Genomic DNA, 14681 nt, shown 5'->3' with positions numbered 1-14681 from the left:
AGCCCCACAACCCCTCTGCCCTGCAGGGCCTTCCTGGGCAGTCACTGATGCCCAGAGGCACCAGCCCTGTCCTGCCCTTTCCTGGCAATCCAGTGAGGGGTCCAGAGTTGCATGAAAGCCCATCTCTACCATCAGTTAGCTTTGGCCAGGCCCCTTTGGGACCGTGTTCCCTGAGCCTCCTGCAGCATCTCCGTGAGTGGGAGCCAAGCTGGGTGTACCTGCCCTGGAACATCCACATTGTTCCTGGAGCTGCTTCCCCTGGGAACACCCCCTGAGCTGGTGCTTTTCATCTCACAGCCTTGGAGCACAGCTCACTGCAGGGATGTCCTGGCTCCATCAGTCTTTTGTGTCTCTTGTCATGATTTCATCCCTTTGTGTTGGGGAATAATGTCTCTGCCAGCGTGAGGCAGATCTGGAGCTCCTCAGCTCTATTTTGGGTGCCTGTGTGATTTGCAGCCCTGCAGCATCCCTGGCATGGGAGGCACCGGGGTGCCCTGCCCTGCTGGTGCCTGCTGTTCCCTCAGCACCCAGCTGGGAGAAGGGGAATCAGAGCTCTCCTGGTGCTGCCCCAGGGCTCAGCAGCACTGAGGAGCACCCCTGGCAGCTGGGGGGGACAGGGTGGGCAGCCCCTGCTCAGGGCTGTGCTGACAAACAGGCCCAGAAACCCCTCAGCTCTCTCTGGGGCTGTCTGGGCGTGCAGGTGCTGCTCTGCTGGGAAGCTGCTGCCTCAGGAGGCTTTTCCAGGCAGGAGAGGTCCCAGTTCTCTGCCTTGTGCTGCTGCTGCTGCCAGGGCTGTGTGACCCCTGCACGTCCCTGGGTCTCTGTCTCCTGCTCCAGCCTGGCCCTTTCCTGGGGCATTGCTGCTGATGGGGCAACAAAATTCACCTCTGGGAGTCACAGAATGCTTCAGACTGGAAGGAGCCCTTAAAGCCCACCCAGTGCCACCCCTGCCATGGCAGGGACAGCTCCCACTGTGCCAGGGTGCCCCAAGCCCCGTCCAGCCTGGCATGGGGCACTGCCAGGGATTGCCATAGCAGCTCTGGGCACCTGTGCCAGGGAAGGATTGTGCCCTGAGAGGCTGGAGAGGAGCCCTGCTCAGGATGGGCTCCCAGAATGGGGAAGGGGATGGGAAGCTTTGCTCAGGAGGAGGCTGGTCCTGCGTCCCTGGCACAGTCAGGCAGTGCTGCCTGCCCCTGACTGTTCACCCCTCCTGGCTGTGGACCCCTGCTCTGGGTGGTGCCCCTGCCCTGCCCCTGTGTCCATCCACGTTGCCCATCCCTGAGCATGGCCTGCTCGCTCTGCACAGATGATAAATGAAGTTGCCTTCCAGGCAGTTCAGTTGTTTAACTTCCAGGGCTTGCCCAGCGTTAGGAGCTGAAGGAAGAGCAGTGGGTGGCTCAGTGCATGGGGTTTCAGCCCCTCTGCAGTGTGACCAGCTCCCGTTTTGAGTTTACACAGTTTTCAGGTGCCTGGGCTGCTGGGCACAGGAGAATGTGGTTATTGAGGATGGAAATAACCAGGACAGCCCGGGGCCAGGTGATTGCAGGGAAGATGTGCAGGGCTGGGGGGCACCAGCAGCATCCACCCCTTCTGGGGGACCTTGGTGGATTTAATGCTAAGCACCAGAATTAAGAATGTGAAATAGCAGAATTAAGGCCTGGGTGGTGATTTGTCAGCTCAAACACCATTCTGGGCTGCGGGACTGACACAGCTCCATCCGTGCTCTGCAGCAGGCAGTGCTCAGCCCGCCCTGGGGATCCCTGGAAATTTCCATCTGCTCTGAGACAGCGATGGGAGGAAAACTCTTACACAAGAGGGCTCTGCGAGGGGCAGAGGTCACCTCACCTGTGCACTGCAAACCATTCTGAAGTTCTCTTTCAGCCCCTTGTGTAATCCCTGCAAGCCATTCTGCAAATTCTCTTTCAGCCCCTTGTGTAATCCCGGGGACTCTCAGATAAACGGGGAAGATAAGGCGGTGTCAGAGGAGCTGCTCTGGTTCTTTATGGCTCCCTGAAAGAGCTGACCCCGTGCTGCATTCGCTGGGCCTTTCCTTGCAGCACCACGCTGTGCAGCCCAGAATGCTTTGGAATGAGTTTTCTATGGATGCCAGCTGGAATTCTGGTGTTTAAAATGTACCAGGGCCGATTCACAGAGAGCACTCCAAGCGCTTCAAGAGCTTGGAGTGACAGGAAAAAGGGAATGAATTCAAACTGGCAGGGAGGAGGTTTAGATTGGATTTTAGGATGAGATCCTTCCCTGGGAGGGTGGGGGGCCCTGGCACAGGTGGGATTCACTTTCCAACCCAAACCAGCCTGGGGTTCTGGGACTGTGTTAACAGCACTCAGTGATGTCCTTTAGTGCCTGCCTCAGTGCTTGTTGCAGTTTGGGTGCTTTGGGTTTAGAACCCCAGAATGGCTTGGGTTGGAAAGGACATTAAAGATCATCCAACCCTCAGATCTGGTTCTCTCTGCAGATCCTCACTTGGGTGCCTTGGTTTGTTTGGGAAAGCAAAGGGAAGGTGGCAGATCTGCTCAGTGAAATGAGGGGAGGAGTGAAACACTGGGGGTGGATAAAACTGGGGTGTTCTGGCTGTCCTGCCCAGGTGCATGGGTGAGGGAAACGCTCCCTGTGATTCCTAAAAACCATTTCTGGAAGCCTTGGCTTGCTTGGTGCCACCACTTCCTGTACTAATTGACACAGTTGCTATTGTCACTTATCTAACAAATCGGTGCAAGCCCAAACAAGGACAAAAATAAGTGTCTGCTGATAGGAACAGATTTATCTGTTCTCATCCCCACGCCTTTTCCCACGGGCAGAGTTTCCGTATGAGCAAACCTTGGTGCTGAGGATTCCACCTCCTGCTCAGGGCAGGGCTCTGCCCTTGGCATCCTGGGGCACCTGTGGGCACGGGGCAGGTGCTGAGGCTCCCACCCAAGGGAACCCTTCCCTCAGGGCTGTGCCTTTGTTCAGGGCTGTCTCAGGCCCTTGCTCAGCAGGAACTGAAGCCTTTGTGGCCTCAATGTGGAGCATTTCCTCCGCAGGGCTCAGGCAAACATCCCGCTCCCCAGAGTGGTAAATGTTTAAAAGCCAAGGACAGGGGTTAATCCTGGCTGTGGGCTGTGACCTTGCTGTGCTCTGAGGCCGCCACGGTGCTGGGAGCAGAGTGTGGGCACGGTGGCACCAGCCTGGGCACCTCCTGTGCCAGGGGGCACCCAGCAGCACCTGGATCTGCCACCTGGCTGCCTTTGCTGGCCAGCGAGGGTCCTGGGGCTGCTGGGGCTCACCCCTGCTGCTGTGGGGTCTGGGATTGGGGTCTGGGATATAGAATCTGGGGTCTGGGGTTTGGGGTCTGGTATCTGTGATTTGGGCTCTGGGCTCTGGGACAGCCCAGCTCCTGGCAGCGCCTGCACAGTGCCCTGGGAGCTGCTGCAAGGAAGGAGCAGCTGAGATCTGGAAGTGTGTTACATTGATCTCTCATAATAAACACCCCAAAAATAACTGAAATCTGGATTCCTTCTGCCCAAGTGCAATTTCTTCCCAAAGGAGCACTGGTCATGCAGGGAGCCATGGGACAGATGGGTTCCATGGAGCTGTGGGAAGCTGGCCCTGGGACACGGTTTGTCCCAGGGAGCTGATGGGATTGGATCAGGCCCTGGGGGTCCCACAGCTCTGGGGGTTCATGGGGGTCCCCAGGCCAGGCAGACCCAGCTGTCACCCTCCACATGCCAGCTGTGTCTATCAGTGATGCCAGGAGCTCCTGGCTGTAGGAGGAAGCTCCTGGAGGGCACTGGGTCAGGGGAGGCTCATTCAGAGGTGCCCTCACTGGGATTCTCCTGCCTGACCCCTGTCAGCAGCGTGGCCACAGGGACAGGCAGTGGAAATTTCCTTCCCATCCCCAGGGCCTTGTGACAACACCATAAACCAGGGTGGTTCTTTACCTGCTGACAGGAGAGAAGAGCTCCTGCAAGCCCCAGTCCCCACAGCAGCACAAACACGGGCTGCAGGTGCTTGCTCCAGGCTCAGGGCCCATCCTGCAGGGCTGGGCTGGTCCCTGCCTGGCTCCTGGGCACATTCCTGCTGCTCCAGGAGCTGCCCTGGCATCACCCTGGCAGTGCCCATCTCTGGGTGGGGGGTCACACTGATCCCTCTCAGTCAATGCCCCAAATCAGCCACATCTGGATCCCTTCAGCCCAGCTCAAACCCCCCCAGTGAGCCCTTGCTGGTCCTGCTGGGAGCTGTGGGCTGTGACCTGCTGGTACCTGGGGGTGCCCCATTCCCCCTGCCCTGGCTGAATCTGCTGTTCCTGCAGTGATCCCCACTGGGATGAGGAGGGTTTAGGCAGGGTTTAATCAATGTTGATGTTTAATCAGTGCTTGATCAATGCCAGCTTCTGCACTGGCTGCTGGATCCTCTGGCACCGCTGCCCTCACCTTCATTGAGAGCAGTGCAGGAGGAACAGGAACCCCCAGCCTTGGCACCCTGGGCAGGATGTGGGCTGAGCTTTACAGGAGTTTGGACTGGTGGTCTCCACTCACAGGGTGGGCAGGCCTGGCACAGGGTGCCCAGAGCAGCTGGGGCTGCCCCTGGATCCCTGGCAGTGCCCCATGGCTGAGGACACAAGATGCCCAAAGCGCTTCAGTGCCTCAGAGCACTGCAGCAGTTTCTCAGTTCCAGCTGCAGTTTCTCAGAGCTCCCTTCCCTCCTGAGCCAGCCTGGGGTTCTGGGCTCCAGCAGAGCCCAGGCTGTTCCCCAGTGGCTCCTGCAGGCCCCAGGGCTGGGCACAGGTGCCACACTCCACCTGTGCGGGGCAGGAACCCCCTCCCAACCCTTGGCAGAGCCCCTCACACCACCCCAGCACCAGCAAGGGAGAACACCCCAGCCTTGAAGCGCGGCGTGGCAGCGATAACGAGCTTTGATACCCCTGGGGGCCGGCCCTGCAGCTTTTATGGCCCCTTTTTTTCCCTTAGCAATGCAAATCCAATCTGTATTTAGAGCCTCCCGTGCGGAGCTGCCTGTCAGACTCGGGGGGAGCCCTGGGGTGGGTCCCTGCTGAGGGTCCTGCAGAGCCAGCTGTGCCCAGCCGTGCCCAGCCGTGCCCCGGGCTGTGCAGGGCATTCCTGGGCACCCCTGCCCGCTGCAGGAGCTGATGGATGCCCAGGCCAAGCCCTCAGCTCCACGGCTGCCCCGCTTCGAGCGCCACGTGCAGCCGTGCCTGGCAGAGCTGCTGGGCACTGCCCTCTTCATCTTCACGGGCTGCCTGGCAGTGCTGGAGGAGCCAGGGGACACGGGCAGGCTGCAGCCCGCCCTGGCACACGGGCTGGCCCTGGCTGCCACCGTGGCCGTGCTGGGGGACATCAGGTAAGGGACACGGGGAACAGGGGGTGGCCCTGGCACAGGGGTTGGGGACATCAGGTAAGGGACACAGGGCATGGAATGCCCCTTTGGAGCTCCTGGTGGGCAGCGTGGCCCTTTGGGGGTGGTGGCAGTGGTGGTGGCATCTTTGGTGGCACCCATAGCACTGTGGGTTTGGGCTGTTCACCTGGCTTTGGATTGCAGTGTTTCTGTTTTTAGCCCCTTTTCATAAAATGGTCAGGCTGCAATGGGAGCGTTCTCCTCTGGGAGTTGGAGCTAGGAGATATTTAAGGGCCCCTGCAGCCCAAGGCATTCTGTGATTTTGTGATTTTCTGTGAAGCTGAGATGATTCCTTTCACAAGGATGTCAGAGCAAAACATTTTGACCCAGCTGCGCTCCTCCTCTGGGTATTTTCAGGTAAAAAATTAAAAGGGGATTTCAATTACTCAAAAGCAGTATTTAGAGAAATCTGCTCGTTGAAAAGCTGTTGTGTGGAGCTGAGATGTGGATTTATCCCCAAGGAAGAGGCTGGGAGAGCCCCTGGGGGGTTCATTGCCTTTCCTGTGTCAGCTGCAGGGATGGGGCTCCCAGGCTGTCCTGGCCTGGCCAGCATCAGGCCCTGGACTCCAGAGCCATGGGGGGATAATTCAGCAGTGCCTGGTGGGAGGGAGAGCAGCCCTGGCGGGGTTTGTGCAGGGGAACTGCTGACCCACAGTGCCTGTGCTGGGCCCTGCTGCACAGACCTGGCATGGGGAACCAGGGCAGCAGCACGGGGGGCTTCAGGTGGGGGGCTGCACTTCACACTGAATGCTGAAAGGCTTTGGAGTAGAAAGACCTTAAATCCACCAAATTCATGGGCAGGGAAAACTTCCACTGTCCCAGGGTGCTCCAAGCCCTGTCCAGCCTGATCTTGGGTACTGCCAGGGATGCAGGGGCGGCCTCATTCTCTGGGCACCTGTGCCAGGGCTGCCCACCCTCCAGGGAAGGATTGAGCCCAGGGAGGGATTGTCCAGGGAAGGATTGAGCCCAGGGAAGGATTTCCCCAACAAGGACTGAGCCCAGGGAGGCTGGAGAGGAGCCCTGCCCGGGATGGGTTCCCCGTCCAGGCTGCTCCCAGGTGGGTTTGTGTCCCCCCTGTGCCCAGGCTCCCTCCCAGCCCTGCCCAGCCCTGCCCAGCCCTGGCACAGCCCCGAGCAGCCCAGCTCCCTGCTCTCCCGGGGCTCAGTCCCAGCTGAGCAGTCAGATGTGCTGATGGATCCCAGACTCTCTGACTCATCACCAGCAATTACCAGGCTGATCAGTTATGAAACCTGTTCATTAACCCGTGTCTCATGGTAATCACTATTAATTAGAGGGTCTCTGTGTCTGACTGGCTTGTGCTTTTTGAGGTGAAGGATTTGGGTCTGGTACTGAGAGCCCTGCTCTGATGGAGGATGTCCTGCCAGGCTGGTGCCAGCTTCAGCCCCGCATTCCTGCAGCTCTGCCAGGCTGTGCCAGCCCCAGCACTCCTGCATTCCTGCAGCTCTGCCAGGTTGTGCCAGCCCCAGCACTGCAGCTCTGCCAGCCCCCTCTGCCCACAGCTGCCCTGGCAGAGCTGCTCACAGTGACACAGCTCCAAACCCTGTCCTCCAGACTGTCCCTGTGGCCCTGCAGGAGGGGCTGTGTGCCCACCCTGCTGCTGCTGCTCTGCAGAGAGGGAACAGCTGGATCCTGCTTTCCTGCAAACTGGGAAAGCATCCGTGGCTCCGGGCCATGGCAGGAGCCCCGTGCAGGGTGAGCCCCTCACTGGTGCTCCTCTCTCTCTGTCCCCTCGGCAGCGGAGGCCACTTCAACCCCGCCGTGTCCCTGGCCGTGTGGCTGCTCGGGGGGCTGCGCGTCACCCTGCTCATCCCCTACTGCCTGTGCCAGCTCTGCGGAGGGGTCATCGGGGCTGGCCTGGCAAAGGTATGGACCGGGGGTGTCCCTGGGGCGGGGGGAGTGTCCCTGCCTGTCACGGCTGGCCTGGCAAAGGCACAGACACGGGACTGTCCCTGCCCTGCCACAGCTGGCCTGGCAAAGGTACAGACCCGGGACTGTCCCTGCCCTGCCACAGCTGGCCTGGCAAAGGTACAGACCCGGGACTGTCCCTGCCCCGCCACAGCTGGCCTGGCAAAGGTACAGACACGGGACTGTCCCTGCCCTGCCACAGCTGGCCTGGCAAAGGTACAGACCCGGGACTGTCCCTGCCCCGCCACAGCTGGCCTGACCTCCCCAGCCTGCTGCAGGCTCTGGGGCCAGCAAACCTCTGCTCTATGGAGTTTGCTGTGCCCTCTGAGGGGGTACAGGAGGACTCGGGGTGCCTCTGCAGCACTGCCGTGCCCCCCCAGCCCCTTCCCCGTGCCCGTTCCCCCAGCACTGTGCCCCAGGGTCCATTTGGGTTCGGTGCTGCCCGTTCCCAGCACTGTGGGGTCTCACATCCCCTGGGCACCGGGGCTCTCCCCCTGCCTGGAGCGGTGCCCCCAGTACCCCAGAGTGCCCCCGGTGCCCAGCAGTGCCCGGAGCCTCCTCAGTCGGGTGTGTTCGTGCCAGGTGCTCGGGGCTCCCTCTCCCTCGGCAGTTTAGCTGCTCTTTAAGCCGCCCACGCTGCCCCGGCAGGCAGCGAGCCCGTCTGCTGGCACGGGCACCGCCTGGGCACAGCCTGGGCACAGCCTGGGCACAGCCTGGGCACGGCCGGCTCTCCCGCAGGCGGTGGCACCGAGCGAGCGCTTCAGCAACGCCAGCGGCGGAGCCCCGGGCGGTCCCACGGCCCCAGAGCAGCTCCCGGCCGTGTTGGGAGCCGAGATCGTGCTCAGCTCCTTCCTGCTGCTCGTGGTGTGCATGGGAGCCGTGAACGGCAGCACCCGCACCCCGCTGGCCCCGCTGTGCATCGGCCTCACCGTCACGGCCGGGATCCTGGCGGGGTGAGAGCCTGGCCTGTCCCTGTCCCCCTGTCCCCCTGTCCCCTGTGTCCCGGGACCCCTGTCCCCTGTCCCCACAGAGCCACCAGGGGCTGCTGGCACCAGGCAGGGCTCAGGAGAGACCCGGGGTGTGGGGTGGAGGAGGGGCAACTCTGAGCATCCTCCATAGGGGCACCCCAAATCCCACCCCGACCTGCTGCACGTGGGATGGGATGGGATAATGGGAGAGGATGGGATGGGATGGGATGGGATGGGATGGGATGGGATGGGATGGGATGGGATGGGATGGGATGGGATGGGATGGGATGGGATGGGATGGGATGGGATGGGATGGGATGGGATGGGACAGACCTGCCCCCCTGCCACACCAAGGGCCCTCCCCTGACCGGGGAGTCCATGAAATGAGCCCAGTGGGTGCTCTGGCCGTTTGGGAGAGCTGATGGGCTGGGGCAGGAGCAGCCTGGGCTCAGCCTGGAGCAGGAGCAGCCCCAGCTCATCCCGCACGTGTCCCCGCAGCCCCTGAGCCCCCACCGTGGGTGATAACACAACCCCGGGCCTGCCGGGCCGTGTTTGCCCTGGGAAGCCCTGAGCAAACAGGGGGCTCTGTGTCCCTCGTGTCCCCGCACCGCTGGCAGCGCTGCCAGGCTCCGGTGCCACTGTGCCAGGATAACGAGCGCACATTGCAATTAGCGATGTTAATGGGCGCTGTGTTCAGGCAGCGCTCACCACTCCGGCAGCATCCCGGGCCGTGTTTACACAAACCCCTCGGCAAATATTTACCCTAAAGCTGCGATTGCTGCTGCCCTGCTCCCGTGTGTGAGCCGCGAGAGCCATGCAGCCTCCATGAGCAGAGCCTGGCTGCCCTGGCCAGAGCCCAGCGCCCACCTGAGCCCCGGGAAGGGTCCAGGGAGGAGGGGGGATCCTACTGCCCACCCCACTGCCCCATTGCCCATCCCGCACTGAGGGGATGCTGCTGCCCCGTGTCCCCTGGGATGTCACAGCCACCGCGCTCCCCTTGTCCCCTTGCAGGGGCGGCGTGTCCGGAGCCTGCATGAACCCAGCCCGAGCCTTCGGGCCGGCTCTGGTGGCGAACTGCTGGAACTACCACTGGGTCTACTGGGTAGGGCCCATGCTGGCCGCGCTGCTGGTAGGGGGGCTGGTGAGGTACGTGGCACCTGCATGGCACTGCCACCCTGGCACCCTGAGCCTTCCTTTGCCCCTGCTGCCCCTTCCATCGGGCAGGGCTCCCAGCTGATGCTTTTCCAGAGAGTGTCCAAGGCTGGGGGCTCCTTTCCCTTTTCCTTCCCATGAGGACAGAGTGACAGCAAAGGCCCAGCCTGTGCCCACACGTGCCTTTGCTTCACCCGTGTCTCGTGTGGTGAATCAGCCTCGGGCTGGTGCTGTCCCCGTGTCCCTGTTGTACCCTTGCCACGGCAGAAACACTGATCCCAGATTTCTGTTTTTCCTCCCCAAAGGCTCCTGCTGGGTGACCAGGCCACCCGCCTGCTGCTGAAGTGACAGCGGGCACAGGGCCCCGCCCGTGGGCAGTGGGCACAGCCCAGCCCAGCCCTGCCAGTGTGGAACCTCCTGCCCCTGCTCCTTCCCTTCCTCCTGCCCCCCTGGCACCTCCCTGGCACCCCTGGGCCAGCCCTGGTTCCTGTGCTGCTGAGGGAGGATGGAAACGGGGCTCTGCCAGCCCTGCCCTGGCACTGCCTCAGCGGGAGCAGCCTCGGCTGCTCTGGCACTGCCCCTGTGCCGTGTCTGACCCCCAGAGCTGTGCCCGGGCACCCACAGGAGCCCTGTGCCCGCTGGGCAGCCGCCTCCTCCCGCTCTTGCCGGCGGCTCTGGCAGTGCCAGGGCAGTTCCCAGCTGTCCCCGTGGGGCTGGCAGGGCGCTGCCAATGTCACCGCTCTATTTTCAGCTCGTTTCCTACTCTGCCGTGCCGGGAGGTGACCCTCGCAGGGCACAGGCTGGCACAGAGATGGTTTCAGGGGAGGACAGCGCTGCGGAGCTGCAGGGGTGAGGGAGGGCCGGGGATGGAGCGTCCCTGGCTGGATGGGAGGGGGCGGCTGCGGCACCCCCGGGCTGGGCAGGAGCCCCGGGCGGCTCCAGGTGAGCGGGACCCGGAGCTGCTCACCCCGGGAGGAAAATGGTGCAGCCCCGAAAGGAGACAAACAGAAAGGCGATGTCACCGGGACGGTTGGCATGGCAACGGCACCGAAATGCCGAACCAAACACGGAGCAGAATCGCAGCTTCCTCCGCGAAGGGAGCCCGTGGGGAGCGGGTGCTGGGGGTCCCCAGCGTGTCCCCGCCCCGCTGGGGTGCAGCGCTCGGTGGGAGCGGGGCTGGGGCCCCGGGCGTGACGGGCTCCTCCTGCTCCCCCTTCCCCTTTCGAGAGGATGCTCGGGCCCGCAGGAAACGCGCTTGGCTGCGGCTGCTCTGCGCCGGGCAGCCTGCTGCACCGCGGCTACTGCCTGGACCCTGCACCCAAATCCACTCTGCGCCCCAAATCCATCCTGCACTGCCTGCATCCCGGAGCCCTGCACCCCAAATCCATCCGGCACCCCAGATCCATCCTGCACCCCAGCTCTCTCCTGCACCCCAGATCCATCCGGCACCCCAAATCCATCCTGCACTGCCTGCATCCCGGAGCCCTGCACCCCAGATCCATCCTGCACCCCAAATCCATCCTGCACCGCGGGTACTGCCTGCACCCAATCCATCAGGCACCCCAAATCCATCCTGCACCGTGGGTATTGCCTGCATCCTGAAGCCCTGCACCGCAAATCCATCCTGCACCACAGCTGCATCCCAGAGCCCTGCACCCCAAATCCATCCTACACCCCAAATCCATCCTGCACTGTCTGCATCCCGGAGCCCTGCACCCCAGATCCATCCTGCACCCCAAATCCATCCTGCACCCCAGCTCTCTCCTGCACACCAGATCCATCCGGCACCCCAAATCCATCCTGCACCCCAGATCCAGCCCACCCCCATCTCCCTGCTGCACCCCGGTTTTAAGGCACCTCTCCCCGGAGGTGCAGGGCAGGGGCTCAGCAGGTCCCTGCAGTGCCGGGTGCAGGGGACAGCAGGGACAGCGGGGGGACAGCAGGGGGACAACAGGGACAGTCCGTGCACAGCCTCATGTGCTGATGTGCTGGGCACACTCATCTTTCGTTTGTCAGGGTGACTTCTGATAAAGCATCTGTAACACCACGATGTTTTTCCTTGAGTATTATTAAAGTGCTTGATTTATGCTAATTAAATACCAATTAACTTCCAAGCACTTAATGTGCTTTAAGGACATAAAATACATCTCATTCCCATTCAATTAAATCTGCACCAGGCCTGGACATGGGTCTGCACCGTGTTTTTATCAGCACATGGATCTGCTGGGATGTTGCCCGGGGTTTCCCAGGTTCTGGTGCCTGCTGGGATGGAAAGGGGTGGGGATGGAGCTCAGGAATAGGTGGGTGCAGGATTCTGCTGCCAGGGGCAGGCACAGCGTGGTCATTGCTGAGGTGAGGGGCTGGACAGGCACCAACACTCAGCCAATGGTCACTGCGAGATGAGGGGCTGCAGAGGCACCAGCTCTCAGCCCCTGCATGATGGAAAGCTGAGATGAGCTCAGGGCACTCGGGAGAAATGCCAGAGGCTGCACAGACAGCAGGCACACGCTGGCCCAGGTGCCGCCAGCTGTGCCCGGTGCCAGCACGTTGGGAACACAGGGAGAATGATCAGGGTGCTGCAGAGGAACAGCCAGCCCTTCCCTGTGCCTGCTGCTCAGCAGCCCTCACCCACAGCCTGGGAAAGCATCGGCTCCCAGCGTTTTCCCTCCCTAAGCCTCCCTTTGGCAGGGTTGCAGGGCTCTGGCAGTGTGTTCCCCCAAAGCCTGGCGCTAAAATAGCAACCCCAAGCAATGCAGCCCAGGGAGGGGTGCCAGGAGCGTGGCTGGGGGGGGGTAGGATGGATGGGCACTATCAGAACATGTCTGGGGGGTTAGGATGGATGGGCACTATTAGAAGGGCATCTGGGAATTCTCCTGTTGCTCAGCTCCAAAGGTTTCCTGCAGCTGGAGGAATCACAGCCTGGAAAGAAGAGCTGAATTACTCCTTTAGCTCCTGTTTCCCATCAGGCAGAGCCGCAGTGGCTGCAGAGCGAACCCCCAGCTCCCCTCTGGAGCCGTGCCAGCCCCGCAGCTCCCGGTGCCGGTGCCGGCGGCTCCCAGGGGTGCTGCGGGCCGGGCGGGGCCGGGCGGGGCCGGGAGGCTGCGTGGGGACAGCGGAGGTGGCGATGATGACGCGCGGAGCCAGCTCTGCGCGTGAGCTGGCAGCTGCATGTGGGAGCGGGGAGCGAGGGATGCGGGAGTGGGAGTGGGGATGGAGCGCTGGGGAAGCTGCGGCAGCCGCTGCAGGCGGGATGGGGATGTGGGGATGTGGGGATGGGGATGGGGATGTGGGGATGTGGGGATGTGGATGTGGGGATGTGGGGATGTGGGAATGGGGATGTGGGGATGGGGATGTGGGGATGTGGGGATGGGGATGTGGGGATGTGGGGATGGGGATGTGGGGATGGGGATGTGGGGATGTGGGGATGGGGATGTGGGGATGGGGATGTGGGGATGTGGAGATGTGGGGATGGGGATGGGGATGGGGGGATGGGGATGTGGGGATGTGGGGATGTGGGGATGGGGATGTGGGGATGGGGATGTGGGGATGGGGATGTGGGGATGGGGATGTGGGGATGTGGGGATGTGGGGATGGGGATGTGGGGATGGGGATGTGGGGTTGTGGGAATGGGGATGGGAATGTGGGGATGTGGGGATGGGGATGGGGATGGGGATGGGGATGGGGGTGTGGGGATGGGAATGTGGGGATGGGGATGTGGGGATGTGGGGATGGGGATGGGGATGTGGGGATGGGGGTGTGGGGATGGGGATATGGGGATGGGGATGTGGGGATGGGGATGTGGGGATGGGGATGTGGGGATGGGGATGTGGGGATGGGGATGGGCTCCTGCGGGGCTGGGCAGCGTCCCTCGGCACCGTGCTACCTCCCCAGGGATGTGCCATGGCCCTCAACACCGTGACACTCCTCTCGCTGCTGTGCCATGGCCCTGGCTCCCATGGCAAATCCCACAGCACTGCCCCGTGTCCCCATCACTGTGCCACCCCCTGTCCCCATGCAGACCCCCAGCACTGTTCCTGCCGTGCTCCCCAATCCAAGCCCCAGGCCAGAGCAGCCCCACAGGCCGTGCACGGAGCCCCGAGGAGCCTCCCCAGCTGTTTTTGCTCCGGCGCTGTTTCCTGGGGACACTGGGGACACTCCCAGCCCCGTGCCAGGGCCGTGCCCGCTCGGTGCCACTCTGCTCCCTGCGGCAGAGCGGGCACGGCCCTGGGGCGAGGCTGCCGGGAGGGAAATGTGGCAAGAGGGGCTTTCTCCATTCCCCCCCACTCCTCCTCACTGCACTGATCTTTCATTTCCCCTCGCTGGCATCGGGCACCCCTGGGGCTCCCTGGAGAGGGGCTGGCACAGAGCTGACCCTGGGGACCCCCGGGTACCCCATTCCCGCAGTGCAGGGAGAGCAGACCCCCACTCCTCCTTGCTGACACCCAGCACAGAAGGCTCCCTGTGCCCAGCGCAGCTCAGCCGAAGGATTTACATTTTAAAGGGGTTTTAGAATGGATTTGCACAGACGTCTATTTGCAAGTGTTATTTTTTTTTCGGTCTTTTGCCACTTTGAATGTTTGTGGAGAAGAAATAACAGACAGAAACCACAGCCGGGAAAGCCTCCGACAACTCGTTTGCGCTCATGCAAATGCGGCGAGAGCGGCAGCCCGGGGTCAGCCCGGCCATCCTCAGCGGCAGCCGGTGCTGCTGTCGCTGCCGGCTCCGTTCCTCAGCCCTGGGAGCTGCCGGCTGCCCCGGTTTGTCACCAGCGAGCGGCGGGGCCGCAGCTGCGGGCGCTCCGTGTCACCCCGGGCTGCCTGGGGCCGGCAGGAGCGAGGGCTCGGGGGGAACGCTGCTCGAGTTCCGCGCTGGCAGCAGCCAGAATGCCGCACAATAAATAGCCGCTTTAATTACCGCACAATATTTACAAGATTGCTTCCTCATTTGGGAAATTAAAACAAATGCTCCATCAAAATGATCAACACTGTGCAGGGAACACGCGGGGCTGATGGAGGAACCCTCGGGCTGCGCATGGAGGCGGCGCTGGCGCCTCGGGGCTGCCTCTGCTCCGGGTACCCGCCCTGAGCTCGGCCTGGCACGGCTCGGCCTGGCACGGCTCGGCCCGAGGGAGACCTGAGGCGTTGGCAGGGGATGCTGAGCTGCCAGGGCCTCTCACCCCGGGGTGGGCTCCAAAAGGAGAGCTGGGGAGGTGGCTGTACCCTT

At 62.4% G+C, this 14681-nt stretch overlaps 1 protein-coding gene across 1 annotated transcript; it reads left to right on the top strand.

Annotated features, from left to right (window-relative positions):
- The first annotated feature begins 5146 nt into the window (after nt 1-5146).
- On the top strand, nt 5147-10919 carry AQP8 (aquaporin 8). Its single transcript, XM_074552852.1, has 5 exons — nt 5147-5358; nt 7170-7296; nt 8077-8291; nt 9318-9452; nt 9764-10919. Exons 1-5 carry the CDS (start codon nt 5147-5149, stop codon nt 9804-9806), a joined length of 732 nt encoding a protein of 243 aa, XP_074408953.1. The 3' UTR covers nt 9807-10919.
- The last annotated feature ends 3762 nt before the right edge of the window (nt 10920-14681 follow it).

Source organism: Zonotrichia albicollis, chromosome 16 (assembly GCF_047830755.1).
Source record: "Zonotrichia albicollis isolate bZonAlb1 chromosome 16, bZonAlb1.hap1, whole genome shotgun sequence".
In the NCBI taxonomy this organism is placed as follows: Eukaryota; Metazoa; Chordata; class Aves; order Passeriformes; family Passerellidae; genus Zonotrichia; species Zonotrichia albicollis.
The sequence above is the reverse complement of the archived record's forward strand: the minus strand, read 5'-3'. Positions and strand labels throughout refer to the sequence as shown.